Source organism: Patella vulgata, chromosome 3, assembly GCF_932274485.2.
Source record: "Patella vulgata chromosome 3, xgPatVulg1.2, whole genome shotgun sequence".
Lineage (NCBI taxonomy): Eukaryota > Metazoa > Mollusca > Gastropoda > Patellidae > Patella > Patella vulgata.
In genome coordinates, this window is record NC_065881.2 from 65,420,339 (window position 1) to 65,440,979 (window position 20,641).

Sequence of the window (20,641 nt, forward strand, 5' to 3'; positions counted from 1 at the left end):
AATCCCAACAACATTTATTGGCTCATTTGACAGAAATCTTTCATAGTGTTTAAATATCAAGTTCAATTTTTTCATCTCCCAAAGAATTTGATATGATATAACAAAGTCATGATATTATACAAACAGATTTTTTTTTTATTATTGTGGGTATTTACAGAAATGAGACATTAAGTTGTTTAGTTCTTTATCATCAGTATTGTCAGTACTTTATTAAAGCTTATTTAGAAATGGTCTACAGATGACATATTATAGATGTAAATCAAATCACAAGTCAACAATAACCAAATCAATTTTTCTGAACCACTCAAATTATGCCACATGAGATGAAAATATGTGTAAAACATAAGTTTTATCCATTAACTGTCACTGTATTTGGGGCTGGTTGTTTTGGTTCTGGTGTAGGTTTACTCCGTTTTTGACTAGATTCACACTGTTGTATATATGCATCACGAATACATTTAAATGCATTTAAAGTAGCATATGGAGTTTGTGTAATAGGATCAAAGTATTTAGCTGGTAGTTTGGTCACAGGACAGATTGGTCTTTGAGGAAGTTTTTGTTTCTTTGATGAAAAATATTCATGGTATGTTTTTTCCTCAGTAAAAGTAATAAATGATCGAGAACACTTTTCACCGGTTTCCATTTCTTCAATTTTCCTAACAGCCTCGTTTGACCTAAAAAAAAAAAAAAGCAATAAAACTTGAAATGAACAGTTTTTCATAGTTAAGTGATATGGTTCTTCAAATCTGGCCACAAAGATAGAATCAACTGTAATAGTTTGGCTGCCAAATTAAAAGTTTTCAGCTGTTGATGGAGTTGTTTCCCCTGATCCATAACTTCTTATCATTTTACATGCATCTTTTCAACTGTACAGTTCAGACATAAATGAAATGGGGTTTAACATCCTACTTTCCTGCACCAACCGGGCTAATAAAGTGGGGCATACGCTATGACAGCCACTAAACCCCATCTGTCTGTCTAGGGTTCTTTACGGGCATACCAACACATACACAGGACCGTAGTTTTTTTTTTGTCCCATCCAAATGACTAGATTCTGTACCTTCACCTTGCCCGTACCCCCATCACCACTGACTAGGGAAAACCATGCTGGAAAATCCTAAGGAATGACAAGACTCTCTACCTTCACCTTGCCAGTCCCCCATTACCACTGACTACAGGAATTTTGCTGGAAAATTCTGAGGAATTTTAAGTCCAACACCGATATCACGGTAGTGCCTTAGTCACCAAGCTACCGTGGCTTCCTGTAAAGTTTGAACAACTTGATTTGGTAGTGTTTTGCAAATTGGTGTAAAAATCTTACCCTTCCCCATCTACAATAATATCTGGTTCTATTGCTAATTCTTCCAAACAAGGCATAGTAACAGAATGATATCTTATTATAGGTCCCTTAAATACTTGTTTCTGAATTCTGCTCTTCTTCTTTTCTAATTCCAGTTTATAATAGTTCTCTATAAAATCAAAACAACAAATGAATTATCACAAAAGTCTTGACAATGTACCATATTAAAGTCGGTGCATCATTTGCATTTTTCAGAAAATATCAAATTTTTCATGGCTTAATCCACACTAAAATGTATTCAAATTGATTATTTAACATTTAGTTAAGCAAACAAAATCAAAATATCATAGGTAGATAATCTACCAGCTTGAATTCAATCAGGTCCATCAAAAGACTTTAGCAAAGATATCTGAATGGGACAAATTTTCAATTCATCATATCTTTATAAGTACAGAACGAAACTGAACCATTTCTTTATAGAGTTTTAATTTTCACAATATTGTACCAGTAGTTTGAAAGGAATTCCTCAACCTACAAATGATATTCAGAGACTTTAAGCACTATTTATTGACTGATGACATTTAAAAACCTGCACCGAAAACATTAATTGTCTATGCAGTAACTAATAACATTTGTAATTGTATTCCAAATTTACCTAAACTTTTCTTATTTTCTGCTTCTGTAATTTTCGCTTCAGACAAGAGTTCTTCTTGTGTTAAGCGTCGAACTTCAGGAACATTTTTTCTTGCAGCCATTTCTTTCATCATTTTAGTTCTCTCTTCTCTTTGTTTTTCTCGTTTTGCTGTAGCTTGCGATTTAACAGCAGTAGCAGCTCTTTTAGATTTTCTCTCTATTACTACAAAAACAATATTATACAAAAATATATTATTGACATTTTTATGCAGTTCATATTCAAGAACTCTCAAAAGTGCCAATCCATTAATTTTTTTTAGAACTATAAATAGAGGCCTAATGTTATGTCAGAATTCATCTGATGTTGGAATTGAATAATGATAATTTTTGTTTTTTTAAGCAAGTCATTATTATGCTAACATTAAACCTTCAAATCTTTGAAATCTGCATCCCTGATTTGGAATAGTATTTTAATCACCAGCACAGTTATTAGATCAAATATATATAGTAGTTTAACTTTATATGTAGTTCAACTTTGATCTTGACCCTACATTGTAAAGCCTAGATTTTACTATCTAATATAAATGAAATAAAAAGAGAGAAAAACTTGAGAAACTAACATGGTGATGTTGATTGGTAGATTTGTACAGAAGATTTTTCTGATTTTACTTTGGGTTCTTTTTTCTCCTTTTTTACTTCTGGCTTTATAACTTTTGGTTTCTTTTCAGTTGGTTCCTGTTCAAATGAAAAATAAAAATGTAAATTTTCATTTACAATAAAGAACGAGATGCATGTTCTATTATTTCTGTAGACTTTAGTATTATGAATAAGCTTCTTACTTTATAAACTCCTGTTGTATGTTTTTTCTTCTTCGGTTCATCATCTTCCATATCACTTTTAACTTCATCAACCTCATCAATATCAAAATCTGAGTCAATAACATCGTCAGAATCAGATTTACCCGAATCATAGTCAATATCTTCAGCTTCCTATAATACAAAACATATTCTTAACTAAATTTAAATTTCTTCTTTTAAATTCATTGTTTTTATAAAATAATGTTAGTTCCTAATAAATATCCAATTTGAATATCTCGTTCAAGATCATAATAAAAGATCATTAATAAAATTGGGTTCTACCAATATAATGGTACACAAAAGACACACACATGATAGTCTAATTACCAGTATGATGCTTTCAAAGATTGAATGTTTAAATGTTAACAATGTATGTATGTTAATCTAAATATATTTAGGTTCAAAAGTAAATACTAAGAACACTATTTATCAGGTAGTTATTTCCAATAAAAGTATGAGTTGTTTCCAATAAAAATATTAGTTATTTCCAATAAAAGTATGACAATTTTGGTATACATGGCAAGTAGTGACACTCAATCTTAATAGAAAAAACTGGAGCGCACATAGGACATACATTTTAGGCCATTCCTAATGACGTAAGAAGCATTTCTAATGTGCTGATCTAATGATTAACAGTTGTGAGAGCATTGAAAGACTTAAACATCCAGCAGACTCTGTGATTAAACATCAGAAAAAAGAAGCTGGCAGAGGATAATCCAAAAATTTACTTAGGTATCAATGTTTATAGTAAATCAACTCAAGCTAGGTAATTTGGGGACTAACATATGGTACACTTTTTAATTTTCCGCTTGCTGGTATGAGTCTTTAGCAGTGGGAGAAAACCAAAAGTCCCTGAGTGAACCGACAAGGTTGGACAGGCAACCCTACTCCTTGTCACGTACAAGCTTGGGATTTAAACCACTCCACTTGACTCAATGACAAACCTTATAATCTAATGCACACACGTCATACCATTCGACAACACAACTCGTTTGGCAAGGAACAGCCTTACCTGCATGGATTAAAACCTGTCTGACATTGGCGTCACATAAAAGAACCATTGACATTTGAAGAAGAGTAGGTGGAAACAACAGACCATAGGATCTAATTCTAAAGCGTATGCATTAGACCATTCAGTTACCCAACCCCCATTGCAAGGAACTTCATTTAGTCAATCGGATCGGATGAAAATCTAATATTTAATATGGTACAGCTGCTTTTACCTCTTTGAAACCACCATAAGTTGTTGTATAGAATTCATCTTCCTCTTCTTCATTCAACAGCTTTGCCATTTTACTGCCAGCATTGCTACGTTTTTCTCTGGTGACAGCCAAAAATGCCACTTTCTCTTCTTCCTCTTCACTTGATGAAGACATTCTTGTTTATGATTTCCTAATAAAGAAACAAAAGCATTGTTTTTTATTTTAATTTCATAATACAAGGTTTGGCATATTAGCCATTTATTTTATATCTATAAAGTAGTGATAGTTTATTGGGTGCACTATTTTTATCCCTACAGTGTACATGTATGTCACAAATTCCAATTTTTTATCAGAACTTTCATAATGTTTTATAATTATTTATTTTAATGTCAAACATATCTGAGACAAACACCAAAATTGGTGTTATATATGTTAAGATTAATGTGAGAAGGTGGAGACTAGTGTTGCATTCAAATCATGCCATATTTACGGCACCAGTAATTACAGATCTCCTCGATAACTCAATACCAACAAATATTAACCGATACTATCAAAAACCAATCAATTTCTGTAAAATAGTGGGCCAATATTACCAAAACGATAGGATACAAGTACAATTATTTGGATAATATTATTACGTTTGTTTGTGGAAAATAAATTATTTATTCAAGGTTTTGCCATTCTATTTATCACTAATACTATAGTACATGTTTGCCATTGAGGTTATCAATCTGAAAATAATTGCAGCCAATGATACTTTAAAGTATGCAATATGCAAATAAGATTGTTTGCCTTTGTGCATACATGCTGTTAGCCAATAGTTACTATAAATTTTCCCGCTTAGACAATTGTAACCAATGATAAAATAGTTGTTGTTTTGCCCACGTAGCGATCCTCGGCCCTTTTTGTAAAATTTCCTGTTGGAAAATCACACGATTTTCTATAATAAGTATTAGGTATATGTTAGGGTGCCTCACCATAAATAAATATCTCCAAATATCTTGACAATCACATGACAATATTTATATACAAAGCCTTAAATCAGTTTTGCACATTTATGGTCACTAAATGACCATTTAACCATCAACAAATATTAGACTGAATGAAAAATGGTTATGAGAGTTGGCCATCCAGGCACTTTTGAGTCAAAAATAGGTTACATGCCCTTGCTTTGAAATTAGCCTCGACGATTAACCAGTTTACGACCATTCTCTGTCTGATTCACAGGCCGGGATAATCAAGACTACTTTTTTACGAAACAAAACAGAAAGCTGGAACAAGAAATTGAAATTAGAAACACACGTTAGGCAACTCAACAATTGTTTTAAGAACCTTGTAAAAGTAAAATGAGACTACTGCTAGTGTCATGTTCTTGCCTTACCCGAGTGTTTCAGAGATAATATTTGTACTAAACCAAAAGATGCCACCCCTAACAACAGTATAGTTAGTTAATGATAAAGCAATTTACAAAATAAAACAAACGTAATCTCTAAAGCTGCTGTAATAACCAAAAAGCTAAATATTACTGTTATTCTGAATCGTCAACAATAGATTTTTTACTGCTGTAAGAGTGGGGAAAATTTAGGCTGCATTGGGCACCCTATATGAATGATGATAATGTATGTGTAGGTATCAGAACTTTGACTTGTTTCCGAGAAAGAACAAAGAGGTGACACTGATCTTGAGCACTACCCATTATCCAATTTATAAAATAGGTCTGTTACTTACAGAACACAAAAATATACAGTTTATCAACCGTATTCAGAGTAAAATAACAATAAAGCAAATAAAGAACAGACTAAGCTAATATCTCCAGTTTTTAGCGGCCATGACATATGGAAATGTACAAATTACGGATTGCTGGACATTTAATCCGAAACGAATATTGGAATAAAAATTGTGTGTGCACAATTGTATAAATTTAAATAGCCTTACTTGTAATTTTCCATTATGCAGCTGACTATAAGATTTTAGAGATTGGTTTAATACTAAAAATTTGCGTGCAACAAAATTATCGACAGGTAATGCGAATGGAATACTACAAATTTGAGTTTCAAAACATTAGGAAACGAAAGTAGGCCAAATATTCATAGATTTTTTTAATAGCTTGATATCTTTAAAATATACCCGATCCGTTTATTAGTTGTAATTAATTTTTTTTCTCTTTTTATTCCAACTTCTTGTTTCGGTTTAGAACGTATATACCTAGCAGTTGTATATTCAGCGGTGTGGAAGTGGGTTTAGTAATTGTAATACACAATACAATGTCTCACACATATTGTCTCATATTTTTCGATGGGTGAAATGAAATGGGGTTTAAATCCTACTGTTCTGCTCCGAACTGGGCTAATGAAGACGGGCATACACCATACAGTGTGCTATGTGGGGAAACTTTGCCCGGACAACTGCACTACAGCCTACTCTTATATCGAATTCCAACTGTCAAGGGATCTTTTACGTACACACCAATGTGTACACAGGACCTCGGTTTTTCATCCTATCCGAATGACTAGACAGCTGCTCTTGTCAGGCCCTCTGTCCTGCATCACTGACATGGGGGAACCACTCCGGAAAATCTGGATGAACTTTGTCGGCCAATGCAGGGATCGAACACCCAACCTCCAGGCTATCGAGCCAGCGTCTTACCCACTTATCTTGTTTAAGTTGAAACTGTGTTACGTTAGGCTTACACATTTTTGACAATAAATTTTGACAGCTCATAAATTCTTACACTTAGTGCTTTAAATACTATTGTTTGTAAACTTCTACTGTTGGATAGGAAATGTATCAATAATGAGTTTTAAAATACAGATGTCACCCTTTGATGTTGGCATACTATTATTTCAAATAATACTATGGGTAATGTGCCAATCATACATTATTTATACTAGATGAAATATTGGAATTGCGTGATGATTTCATTGAAACCACTATCGTCCTCATGCAATATCAATATGTTACTTAATATCTCGTCCTTGACCATTAAACCACACATAAACATTTGTGATTTACACTTATAATCAAATTTGAATCTTTGTTTAACCTTATTAAAATCTGTTTGTCAGTTTGTCCATCATACTTTTTGGTACTAATTCGAATTGAGGTACAATGTTCAAACTTAGTGTAGATTTTCATTAGATAAGTCTTGACCGAGTTTGATGATTACCATTTTTGGCTAAGGCTAAGCATAGATACTAGTAAGCATTTTAATTGGTTCATGCTTTATGATATGATATCTCCGATTCTAATTGACTCACTGTTATGAAAGTTGATGTATAGTTCCACTACTATCAAAGCCTTGACCAATCAATCATAGGCATTTTCTGCTTAGTCTAGCAGCTACAGACTTCTGTTTTGCACTTCAGTGATTATCACGCCAAATAATTGTAGAACAGAAAGATGGCCCCCATAAATTGTAGGTAACATTTCATGTGGCAAGAAACAAGGTCTAGTTGATCTGATGGGACAGAAAGATAGAAAGATAGAGAGAGAGAGAAATGGGGTTTAAGTCCACTCAACACAAACTAGGTCATTTCGCGACTAACACATGGTTAAATTTTATTTCAATAATTCACTTGTGCGTAGGGGTCTTTAGCAGTGGGAGGAAACTGGAGGACCCGGAGAAAACCCACAAGGTTGGACAGGTGACCCTACTCCTTGTCACGTTGACTCAATGACAGACCTTATGATACAGCGCACACGTGCTAACCATTCGGCCATCCAACACCCACCCCCCGATAGGACAGAAAAAACATGAGGTCCCGTGTACATGTTGGCATACACATAAAACATCATTTGGCAGTTGGAATTCAAAATATGAGTAGGCAAAAATTCCTTCATAGTACACTGCATGGCGTATGGTCATCTTCATGAGCCGAGTTGGTGCAGAAACGTAGGATGTTAAACCCCATTTCATTTCATTTAACATTTTAAGTGTAGAAGTCTAGAATGTGACGGGGAATACATCACTTGGTCCAGATTCTTTATTTCACAGATAATAGAGGAGATATTCAAATCATATAAAGAATTCCAGTAAAAAACAAGACAATTTTTCATACTTTCAGCTGGTTTTATTGTCAAAATAATAAACAATAAAGATTGACTAATAATCAATGATTTGGCAGACATATTAACAGAACTTGTTTCTTACAAAATCTAGCAAAACAATAACCGTAATATCAAATAAATAGAAACAAAGAAATATCCAAATATGATTTTATATTTTTAACATAAGGGAGAGAGAAACTTGGTTGCATTTGAACCTGTCATTAAACAGATCTATTCTCAATTATGCACTGGTCATTTGAATAGTTCCTTTTCTGAATTTAGTCTCTGAGTACATTCCAGTAATGAAGAGTGCAAAATATAAAAAGAAAATACCCTCAAATATATCTTGGCAGCACATTTCATTAAAATATCAATTTCCAAAATAAGTAAAAAAAAGTAAATCCACAAAAATTTTACTAATTAATTTCAATAAAACCAAAGTTTCCACTGGACAAATAAACAGTAGCATGATTAAAATTGGCAAGGTTTTGTACCTGAGACAATTTAATTCAAGAAATGTAAGAATTTAATGTAAGAAATGGAAAAATGGAAATTAAGCCTTTAGATGATGCTTGAGTATATGGCATATGACATAGGAATAATTAACATTTAAACATTTTGTACATAAAATTGTGACAAAGGTTTAACGTGAACAATGTTATTTTTATGGACAATACAGGTCATTAAACATGGTTGCCATTATATAGATAACCTTGGAATATTTTAGGTTACAATCTCAATAAATATGATTAATGTAAACATCAATTTTATAATCAAATAGTTCAATTTTAAACAGTTTGATATAGTTTAGTAATACTCCTCTAGCTAAGTTTACAAACATGATTATTATTGTATAAAGTGAGCCATTGATAATTGTTATCAGGTTTAAGCAATAGAAAAAGAATTTGTAAATATATCCGATTTCTTATTGGTTTTATATATCATAAAATTCAATATACATGTAATTTAAAACTTGTGTTTAACCTGGTAGTACAATACATATTTTAAATAATAATTCATGAAGATTATTCCACATAAAAGATAACATCAACAATAAAATGTATTACAGTATTTTACGTCTGATAACAATGATCGGATACAAATACAATGTGGATAAAATTATTGGCACAATAATCTGTTTTTAAAAAAAAAATCAAATTTCTAACCAAACAAAAGGTTTAAAAAAATGATGTATAAAATGTATTAAGATTGAATGTTAAGATTGTGAGCAGTTTTAACAGTTGATACCAGTATTTATTTCATTTTTATTTTTATAACATACATATATAACTTTTTTCAAAAATTCAACAAGAACCAATATTAACTTACGTCCTAAATCAAATCTGAATATTTTACATATCTACAGTATTCCTTTTAAAAATACACATATTTTACAGAAATCTAGTCAAATTAAAGAAATCCTCTAAATTGTCAAATTTAATACTATCCTTAAAAGACAAAGACAGTCATCTAGAAACAATTATTTTGCATGTTAAAACAGTCAAGAGTAAAGGTTAAAAACTTAAATTGAAAATTCAAAAAGTAATCTTCATATCATTTGTTCTATAGTTTGATCCTACTTAACAAAAGATTTTGAATATTATGTACAAAAATTAATATAGCACATTTCATTTTTATCTCATTTTTAAATTTCATCCTACAAAACAAAATGTCATTTCCAATTCACCATTGATGTCAGTCTATATAGCACACAGGTTACAGAATCAATTAGAAATAGCATCATGCGATAGTCAAACACGATACTAATTGTTTTAAATGCTATGTGAGTCTTAAATGCTATCATTATCAAAATGCACTATAACTTTAAATTAAAGCATAAATTCCATTATTATTCAGCAAAATAATAATTAATAACAACATGATTATTTAAATCAGATGCATTCACATTAATCTACATACTATGCAGATAAAATCACATGATCGCTATATACAGTACATACACAGAAATGAATTATATATTACACTATAATAAAGGACTAGCTTGTTGAATTCTGACGAAACGTTCCACTTCCTCGTATTTCTTTCTGTTCTCCCATTAATGTATGTAACATCTTATTTAATTGATCATCTTCAACTTTTAAATCAACCAAGCTACTTCTTTTTGGTGGTTCTGTTAAAAACAAAAAAGAAATAAGAATTATTATCCTTCTTTGAGCTTAAACAACCAAATTGTAGTGTGTGTTTAAAAATAAAATGAAACTAGAGTTGACAGTAAATTCTCAAATGAACTAATGAAAGACCACCTCAAAGTCTAGGATCAAATGGAGTATTTATTGGTCTGTGACAGTTCCGATGGATATACATTTAAGGATCTATCATTTTGTATATAAATACCTATATCATTCCTCAGGAAAAAAAATAATTTATTGAAAATCCTTCCAACTCATGTTACACTAGAAACTAAACAGTTATATCTTCATTTCAAAGAGTTCTTTTATGAAAAATAATATATGTTGATTCAGTTTTCTATTTAGATTACAAATGTCAGATCAATGAATTAAATATACTGAAATTAAAACCCACCTATTAATGGAGTATCATCATATATTGAGCTTTTCCGTTGAAACACAGATGATCTTCGTACGGAAGACTGTTTAACATCCATAGGATATTCTACTGCATGTTTCCAAAGTGCTGAAAAATTAAAATAATATAATATTAATTATCATTGTGCAAGAAATAATTTACGATTTACAATGTCAAACTCCAACAATAAAATCTAATTTAATTCAAACATTTTGTCAATTTCCAAAAGTTGCATCCAAGTTTTATTGTCCTTTTGAACCATGTATTTTGTACAATGTTTGTGCCCCTTTGATTAAACATATTTTATAGCATTCAAAACAAGGCTCAAAATATGAAAACAATCTTTGTTAGCAAAATAACAACATACTGTAATTAGAGACGTACGCTCCAATTTCAATAGGAAAAATTTTTTACAACTAGAAAAAGCTAGATTATTAAAAACATGAGTGGCCTTGGAAAGTATTTAACAATCCAATCAACAATCAATGGTTGGTTCTCAATCGCTTTGTAAAGAACACTAAATTTGATTAATATAACGTTACATATATATACTAGTTGCATGTAGAAAATGAAGACTTTTAAATTATTTAACGCTACAACGCTATGTGTATACCTTGGTCAAGTAAATGTTGTTGAAAGCCATCCCACCATTGACTTAAATCATCTTTAGAATCAGCTGCTAATGTATGTTGAGTTATACCATGTATATCTGTTGTTTTTATATGGAATGTATGAGATCTTTGACTGGTTGTAGGATCAGCATCACAGATCTGTGTACTCTAAAATAACAAAATATACTCCAATAACAATCAGTCTTAGTCAACTACAGATTTTAAGACCTAGAATTAATGGATTATGAAATTAAGGCGACCATAAAGGCATTAATGAAGCTGTACCGGGAGCAACGATTTTGGATGAAACCCACCTTGGACGCTACCTCTTAAAAGGCATAAAGGAAATGGAATCGAATAGACCTCCTATGCAAGCCACAAAGGAAATGGAATCGAATAGGCCTCCTAATCACTTTCCCACCTATGCAAGATGAGCCTATCATTTGGCTCCTCTTCCAAGTTTCCTACAAATAAATATGTCTGCAATATCACCCTAGGTGGAAGCGGATGAACAAATAACAGATAAGGAAACAATTGGTATGTTATTAATACCCTTGATTAATCACACCTGATTACTGTCTGTTTTGAGGGTTAAGTTGGGCAATACTTTCATCGCTTATTTATCATTTCATACTTTATGTTCTACTAGAGGAGACATGCATATTCTAACTGATCAGAGACTGACCTTTGTGACTGGTATTGCAACTAAAGGTTGAGTAACTTCTACGTCATTTGGTGATGACCAACAAGCTAGTTGTAGATTTTTTAGAACACACCAATATCGCTTCCATTTAGATACATCATCTTCACCATCCTGCTATAATATACAATACACATTTAAATTTTTTAATTATAATATACAATACATTTTATGCACCATATATGATTTCTAATTTGAAGTATATTCTATCTTTTCAAGAGAATTTGATATATAGGTTTTTTTCATTTCATGTTCAATAAAAATTTAACAATTTAAAATTGAGACAATAATAATAATTATAAATATACCTGTAAGTTTAAAAAGCCAGTAACTGTAGGTTCAACTAAACAAAGAGGTAAGGCCGCTAATCTACAACAATAATGTCCAAATAATGGAAGCTCATGTATAGTACCATCTGTAAAATATAAACAACATCATGATTAATATATTAATTTCATGTAATCAGTAAATAAATGTCAAGAAAAATGACCAACAGTTCCAAAGAGTTATCCCTTCTAGAGTTGTCTCCCCTTAGACCACAAATCTTGATTTCAATCAAATTCTTCAAATAGACATGAATGAACACTAAACCAGGTTTCATTCTAGTACAGTACTAATACCACTTATTATTTAAAAATGCTTCCTATTATCATTCATTATGACAGGAGATAGTTCAAATATAGCAATCTATAAGATGACTCCTTTTGTCTATTTTTAAAGATAGTAATGATATACTTTCAAGGAAAATGTTATAACAGCTGATTATTATTATATGGAACAAGTTTTCTACCTGATGTTGTTTCAAGTGTTAAATCAAATGTTCGAACTGAATCATCTACATCTGTTAGAGACAAACTACCTTTGGCCACCATTTCAAACTTCGGTCCTCTGAAAAAAAAAATCAACTTTCAAGAGAAATTGCAAAACCAGTCTAACTTAAAACATATCCAGTTATGTTGATATAATGTGAGCAAAAATGTGCAAATTGGAAAATGAAGAAAGAACAAATATGGTAAGATGTAAACCTTAACAAGTGTCATTAATAAAGATAGGTTGCCAGGCAAAGAAACATATGCCCACTGCAGCTAAATCATCCAGGCAGTCAATAAAAGTGGTCGCACATTATTACTTTTGTCGGTAATGAAACATTTATACTACACTAAAATCTGATTAAGAGTAACAACTCATTAAGTAATTATCAGAAAATCATTTGAATTTGTTTGGTCCATACTAATGTTTAGTACACGAAACATTTAATATCATGGATTTATCTTTTCAAGTTATCAAAAATCATTGAAAATCAATATACTTGTTCGTCTAAAGACCTTAAACTTAACTTTAGCCTCTAGGGCGTCCACAAGATTTTACAAAGTGATCAAGGACTATAACTCTGGCAGTAATTATCGGAAATCGTTGAAAATCAATAGGATTCTTCGTCTGTTGACCTTAAACACTTTGTATAAATTTAAAGTCAATCAGATATTAACTTTAGCCTCTAGGGCGTCCACAAGATTTTACAAAGTGATCAAGGGTTATAACTCTGGCAGTAATTATCCGAAATCGTTGAAAATCATTATGCTTCTTCATCTGATGACCTTAAACACTGTGTATAAATTTAGTCAATCGGATATTAATTTTATCCTCTAGAGCCTCCACAAGCAATTTTGGACGCCGACCAGGGGCGACAACAATATACAACCACATTTCAATGTGGGTGTATAAAAATGATAATTACAAGTAAAAACAAATACTAAAACACTTACAAAACCATATTTCCAATAATATCTGCATCATTCTGCAAAACAAAAGAATAAAATTTTAACCACGATATTGTTTCACCCAATAAACTAAAATTCTGTTGCCATAATGAAAATACTGGAGTATATTGTTATCAAATGAGAAGAAAGAACACAAAGCAACACCTATATGTACATTGTGTACTAAAAATAATACCATGACAAGAGCTGATCGAACCTGCAATAATAAATAGTTCTATGCACTTACCAAACCCGAAAGACGTTTTCCAACACTTCTTCCAACTGAACCTGAGAGATCGTTTATTTTTTTCCGTAATTTCTTTGGTGTGTTAGCCATGGAAAGATCTTCGTGTAATTTGTGACAAAAAACTTCTACTTTACAATCAAAATCATGTGGAATATTATTACTGAAAAATAAAACATCAAAATCATGTGGAATATTATTACTGAAAAATAAAGCATCAAAATCATGTGATATATTATTAGTGAATATTATTACTGAGAAATAAAACATCAAAATCATGTGGAATATTATTACTGAAAGATAACCCATCAAAAGAATACATTGTTCATTTCTAATTACTGAGCCTCACAAACATTGTGAATATTTAATCTTAATTACATTAAATATTTTCTAAACATTCATAATGCTTATGAAATGAAATGAAATGGGGTTTAACGTCCTACTGTTCTGCTCCTAACCTGGGCTAATGAAGACGGGCATAATGCTTATGATTTTATTTTTAGATCAGTACAGTGGACTGTGTCACATCCGACATCGCACAGGATCGTTACATCCGACATTACACAGGATTGTTTAAATATGTCAGATTATTGTACCTTCGAATACCGCAAGTAAAATCTTCTTCGGTTGTATGTATTTGATGGCAAAAATGTAATATTTACGTCACATTTTTTTCTCACAGTGATCGGTTGGGTAATGCTCCAAAAAAAATGGTTTCATCACAATTCAAAGTGTTTTCAGGAGAATACCCTTCAATAATACTAAATAGACAGAATACGCATGCTGAATTCTTCAACGGTATCGAGATCAACATTAACACCCTCGCCCCTATATTTAATGGTTCCTTTGAGGGATCACGTGGCTAAGTGGGTAAGACGCTGGCTCGCTAGCCTGGAGGTCGGGTGTTCGATCCCTGCATTGGCCGAGAAAGTTCATTCGGATTTTCCCGCGTGGTTTCCCCTTGTCAGTGATGCAGGATGGAGGGCCTGACAAGGACAGCTGTCTAGTCATTCGGATGGGACGAAAAACCGAGGTCCTGTGTACACATTGGCGTGCATGTAAAAGATCCCTTAGCAGTTGGAATTCGATATAAGAGTAGGCCGTAGCGCCGCTGCCCGGGCAAAATTTCCCTCATAGCACACTGTATGGCGTATGCCCGTCTTCATTAGCCCAGGTTAGGAGCAGAACAGTAGGACGTTAAACCCCATTTCATTTCATTTCATTTAAAGGTTACTTCGACAAACTTCAGCAGACTGGGGTACCCTATATTCATAGAAGGCCGAGTTGTGCCGAAGTCTTAAAGGCTTTGATATTGAAACCACTTGTGTGTCATCATGTTGATATCAAGGTATTCAACAAAGACTGACATGAGTATTAATCTCACAGATAATGATTGGTGATTGCTTGTAAATCTTTTCTAGGTGAACACTGACAGATTGAAGGCCGGATTATACAATGTTAATTCAATGCAAATCGTTGGACATGACCGCTGACTTATGTCATAATTCGTAATATTCAGAATACAAATTACTCAAAGATAGGTTGCCAGGCAATAAAAGATACGCCCACAGCAGCTAAATTGTCCGAGCAGTCGACAAGGGTTGTCACATATTTATTCTTTTGTAGGTAATTAGGGGAATTTAATACAGATGACATTATAATTTTCGTCGTTTGAGGGTTCACAAGGTTCTAACAAGATTTTTCAAAGTGATCAAGGGTCATAACTCTGGCAGTAATTATTGGAAATCACTGAAAATCAATAGGCTTCTTCGTCTCATGTCCTTAAACACTGTGTAAAAATTTAAAGTCAATTGGATATTAACTTTAGCCCCTAGAGCTTCCACAAGATTTTTCAAAGTGATCAAGGGCCATAACTCTGGCAGTAATTATCAGAAATCGCTGAAAATCAATAGGCTTCTTCGTCTCATGACCTTAAACACTGTGTATAAATTTAAAGTCAATCGGATATTAACTTTGACCTCTAGAGCATCTACAAGATTTTTTGAAGTGATCAAGGGTCATAACTCTGGCAGTAATTATCAAAAATCGCTGAAAATCATTAGGCTTCTTTGTCTCGTGACCTTAAACACTGTGTATAAATTTAAAGTCAATCGGATATTAACTTTAGCCTATAGAGCTATATACATGTTTGTGGACGCCGGACGGACGGACGGGGGCGACAACAATATACGACCACATTTCAATGTGGGTGTACAAAAACACTTTTGGTTGAAGTAATAAGGAAATAAATCGGGACATGAAACTGACGGATTTCACAGAATGCACTAGTATTCAGAAGCCGGATGTGACACTCTATATAGATGATCTGCCACAGTAAAATCTTAAAATATTTTTCTCTTTTTTTTCTTTAAGATGAAACACACCATTGTAGGTAATGAATACACTCCTCGCAAAACTGATTACATAAGTCAGAGCTGGATTAAGATTCACAAAAGCTTGGCACGTAATAGCTGAAGTGTTTCCATTTGCAACTGTAAGAATTTTAGGACTCCCAAGATAATTTTCAGCCTGTAAATGACATCTTCATCATACCGGTGGTTCAGTCATGTGAATAAATGTCCTTACAGTTAAAATTTATAACTGTAATAGTATGTCATTTCTTTGTGGTGTATGTGGTTTACCCGCATGAACAAATTATCTTCAAGTTTCGGAATTTTGTTTGCATGTCTTATTTTTATTTGTTGATGTCTGTAGTATGCATAGCTATTTACTGACATACAGGAAGAACATTATCTCTGATTTCAAGTTCTCTATAAATGTACTGTTATTATTTCTAAAGGTCCTATGGGTGGCCTAGAGGGGAGGTATACTATGATTATATAATTATTAAGTAGTTGATGAGAAAAACTGTTGGCTTTAACCTAAATGGTTATTATAAGACCATTTTGTTTATAACGGAGACAGGATTATACAATGCTATATATATACTTACAATACAATGATATCATCAAATGTAATATCTGTCATACTTCGATCAACATTACTTATCATAGATGTATCATATATCTCTGTACCTATCTTCAATAAACAAAACACAGCATATCTTCTATAATCTGTAAATAACAATACAAAAATACTTTTTGTGAGAAATAGTTATGTGGCAATCTTTGTGTGTTGGCAAAAAAGTAATTGCAATTATACCATATCGTTAAAATTGTTAGTTCTCTCTGAGCTTGGTAAAAACTTAAATGTCAATTTTATTGGATTGTATATATATTGATTTGTTTTGTGGGGTGATAATATGTATTCATTGAAAATTTAACATCTATAGATGTATATAGAGCTTATGTCAACACAGTAAGTCAAAATTTAATTTTAGTAAATAAGCTAACTTCCACATAATTTTTCGAAACATAAATTGTTGTTTTGTCTTCTTTCAAGGCATTTAACATGGATATGCAAATTTCATTATCATAGTTAAGTTATTACTTGGAATCTTAATAATAGCGAGCGTTAATCTAAGATTATTTTTAATAATAAACTGATTACATTGATTTTCTTGAAGATAGTTGAATTTCAATGTGGTATTGTCAACTCAATACTGCGGTCACTCATATTGAGACAAGATGGTAATTTTCATTTCTTAATTCTATAGTTATGTGTGCAATGCGATGTAGGAGAATTTTGCCCGGGTATTGTCATCTACTCTTCATTGATTTTCAACTGTCATGAGTTCTTCATTTTGTCACAGGTTGTTTCCTATCCATCTTCCTTTGACAGTTTCTCAGGCACCACCTCTAAAAGGAGGCGGTTGGGCTTGAAAAAATCCTTAAGGTTCTTTCAGCCCATGTCAAGATTTGAATCCTGGGAAATTCTAGTTGCATGTCCAGTGCTCTGACAGTTCAACTACAAGAAATCCCAGAGTTATGTATGAAATAATTTGGTGGGTGCTGTATTCACGACAAATGAGGAAATTAACACTATATCATGTTGGTACCGACATCATTGTCTAGGGATTCTGGTATAGTTGTAAAGTAGCAAAATTTATTGATTTCCAAGAAATAATAGACTTTGACCAGACTAATCAAGACTATCAGCTTCAATTTCAACTCTTTATGTAGACCAAAAATAGCAGCCTTCAGTCCAGTATTTCTTACAAATAGGATTACACTTTCTTAGAATTGCTAGATTAAAGGCATTCACTTCATAATTAGTATAGTAGTAATTTTGCTGGTTTTCATGGACTATCAAATTTCTTTTTGATCAAGATCTGGCGAATTACGTCTTTCTTGTAAATCATTTTTTTTTTGGTTCCATTTTGAGTGAAGCCTGTATTATTACAGGCCCGAGACTGTACAGCACAGTGGGGGCTAAGTTGGCCCCAGGACTAATTCACACGGTTTATCTTGTGTGTTTTGTGTGTAGTGCAGTTCTCCTGCACATACTATAAGAATAGATAAATAAATATTGCTGATATTTGTTGGCACGTTATTTACTTACCTCCTTTGTTTTTAAAGTGATCAGTATCTTTCCACATGAGAGGTATTCTTAAATCTGATAAACTAACAGTAGCTCTACATGGTAACTGATTACCCTCTACAGCCCTGTAATATAAAAATACTTATATATACTAACATTTCAACTCATAAAATATTTTCACAAGTCAGTATTTTCAAAAAGCTGGCAGCAAAAGTCTGCATTAAGAAGATACTAGTGATAAAATTTGGCAAGTTAAATATACTTTAAAAAGATAAAGAAAATCAAATTTATCAATAGATATGTTTTTCACTACTAGCTTTTAAAAAAGCCATTGCCGGCTAAAGCGTAAGTATCTTTAAAAAAAAGGGTACAGAACACTTGAAAACATATAATTTTTTTCCTAAAACCTTACAAATCAATATAATAGAAAAGGTATCAAACAAATTTTTACAATAATACGTAGTTCAAATGGCATATTTGTGAATATTAGATTGAAAACATCAACATTGAAAATAGGTTAATAGAATGAGGTTTAACATCTTGTTGACATTTTACCAGGTCATCGTGAGACTAATATTATTTCTATACATGTAACGATATGTGCAATCAATGGAAGGAGAAAATTTTTATCAGTGAAACGTAAAGATGCTTTGATTTGGCACAATGCTTTAAGAGAAGGTAAATGGGCTAGTTTATACATTTTTGAATTTGATTCCAGTACTTTTTTTTCATTTATGGTGAGAAATTTCGTCTTGCCCCTTTAACTTTAATTAAAAAATAACATGTAAAACAGATGTTATGTGAAGTTCATCAGTTAATAATCTTTGTATTAAGACATGCAGAGACAAAAGGTCTCTAATAGTTCAGATCTGTTTATCAGAAAACATGAGATCTGTAGAACATCTGGAAAACATCAAAATATCTATTCTCTAATTTACAGGTTTCCTGTTAGAAATTGGATAGTGAGAGTAGATCAGAAATCCATCATATTTATTTAAATAAACACTCCCATGATGGCCTAGAGGTACTACATGGGTGGTGACTGACTGCCGACTTGAGATACAACACATTTTGGTGCAAATTGAACCAGTTGGCAATAAACTTTTACTTAACAGCAGAAATCAAATATAGACCAAATAAATAAACTTGGCAGAAATTATTTTGGTAGCAAATCAAGTAGTATGAAAAAATCATTTACACTGTAAATGTAGGATTCAATCAAGCCAAAGGGCAACAGTCTAATTTTAACTCAGTTTTTTCTAACAATATGTATATGAAAGCAGATTCTATATTTTACAATAAATTGCTATTTATAAAAGATGTTTTTTGAAATTGGAAATGTTTTAACACAGCTGTATATGGATGATGTTTAGATCACTTAAACATACATTATGCAAGAGCAAAATCTGATTATTGCAAGTCTTAATTTAGGCTTCAGATGTTATAGAAATTATAAATTAGATCTTTATTTAAACAACAAGCCCAAAATCAACTCTGTAGACCCACAGATGGCTCGGCTACAGCTCGGATTTAAATAGGATTTCACTTATTAATTAATTCAAATATGGCGCATCCTGATGAGAATACGTCAGTTAGATCGAGGCTAAATGATAGAGTGTACTTAGCGAGGCCGCTGTACAGCGTTTCCGCAGGCCATTGAAAACTTTACTTGATAATCGAGATACGTAGGTGGAGTTAACGCCTGTCAGTCAAACGATCGGCTAAGGTGAAGGCACATTTCACTACCATTTCTAGTCAAATATTACAACGATGATAACTATGTTCAGAATAAAGTAATTTGACTGAAATTTTCAATATATTTTTCTTTCATCATCTACTTTTAAACTGTTATAGCAAGAATGGCCAACTCTCTATTAAAATCTCCCATAATGTATCTTTAAGTGTAACATGGAATGGATGCATGTGAAATGTGAGAGTATAAATGCACTGTTAACTTACATATTTTTGCCCATTACTTCGGCTGTTTTACGTTTCTGTAATTCTGTCATGTAGGAAATAATTCTTGTGTTTGAAGATAAGAGGTTTTTAGCGGCTTCCAACATTTGGTTTGGATGTTTCGATGCTGCCAATAGTTTGGCTGTTCCTTCTCGCATCTTGATTTCATGATCAATCTTTTGTTGTAAATCATGATCCTGAAAAATATAACAAAATACATGTAATAAATAAGTCGACATATGAAGATGGGCATATGCCATACAATGGGCTATGAGGGAGTTTTGTACTGAAAGTGGCACTACAACCTACTCTTATTTTAAATTCGAAATGTCAACGGTTCTTTTTAC

The 20,641-nt window shown here is 32.3% G+C and overlaps 2 protein-coding genes across 9 annotated transcripts in view; both read right to left on the reverse strand.

The window, feature by feature from the left end:
- Positions 1–32: 32 nt before the first annotated feature.
- Positions 33–5,834, reverse strand: LOC126815390 (vacuolar protein sorting-associated protein 72 homolog). The gene is made up of 7 exons (XM_050541004.2): positions 5,721–5,834; positions 4,014–4,182; positions 2,773–2,922; positions 2,554–2,668; positions 1,956–2,156; positions 1,322–1,469; positions 33–674 (listed from the first exon to the last, which is right to left on the reverse strand). The coding sequence occupies exons 2-7, from the start codon at positions 4,164–4,166 to the stop codon at positions 350–352; spliced, it is 1,092 nt and encodes a 363-aa protein (XP_050396961.1). The 5' UTR covers positions 4,167–4,182; positions 5,721–5,834; the 3' UTR covers positions 33–349.
- Positions 5,835–8,046: 2,212 nt separating this feature from the next.
- Positions 8,047–20,641, reverse strand: part of LOC126814370 (rhotekin-2) — a 49,643-nt gene continuing 37,048 nt past the window's right edge. For 7 of the 8 annotated variants that reach the window (XM_050539457.2, XM_050539466.2, XM_050539460.2 and 4 more), the window contains 11 exons: positions 20,298–20,491; positions 18,360–18,463; positions 16,852–16,972; positions 13,902–14,061; positions 13,661–13,692; positions 12,688–12,785; positions 12,206–12,312; positions 11,883–12,014; positions 11,200–11,365; positions 10,584–10,694; positions 8,047–10,170 (listed from right to left, as the gene is read on the reverse strand). In XM_050539457.2, the coding sequence (XP_050395414.1) occupies positions 10,037–10,170; positions 10,584–10,694; positions 11,200–11,365; positions 11,883–12,014; positions 12,206–12,312; positions 12,688–12,785; positions 13,661–13,692; positions 13,902–14,061; positions 16,852–16,972; positions 18,360–18,463; positions 20,298–20,491 (1,359 nt within the window). In that variant the 3' untranslated portion in view covers positions 8,047–10,036. The remainder of the gene's footprint in view (positions 10,171–10,583; positions 10,695–11,199; positions 11,366–11,882; positions 12,015–12,205; positions 12,313–12,687; positions 12,786–13,660; positions 13,693–13,901; positions 14,062–16,851; positions 16,973–18,359; positions 18,464–20,297; positions 20,492–20,641) is intronic. The other variant, XM_050539458.2, reaches the window with a different exon arrangement.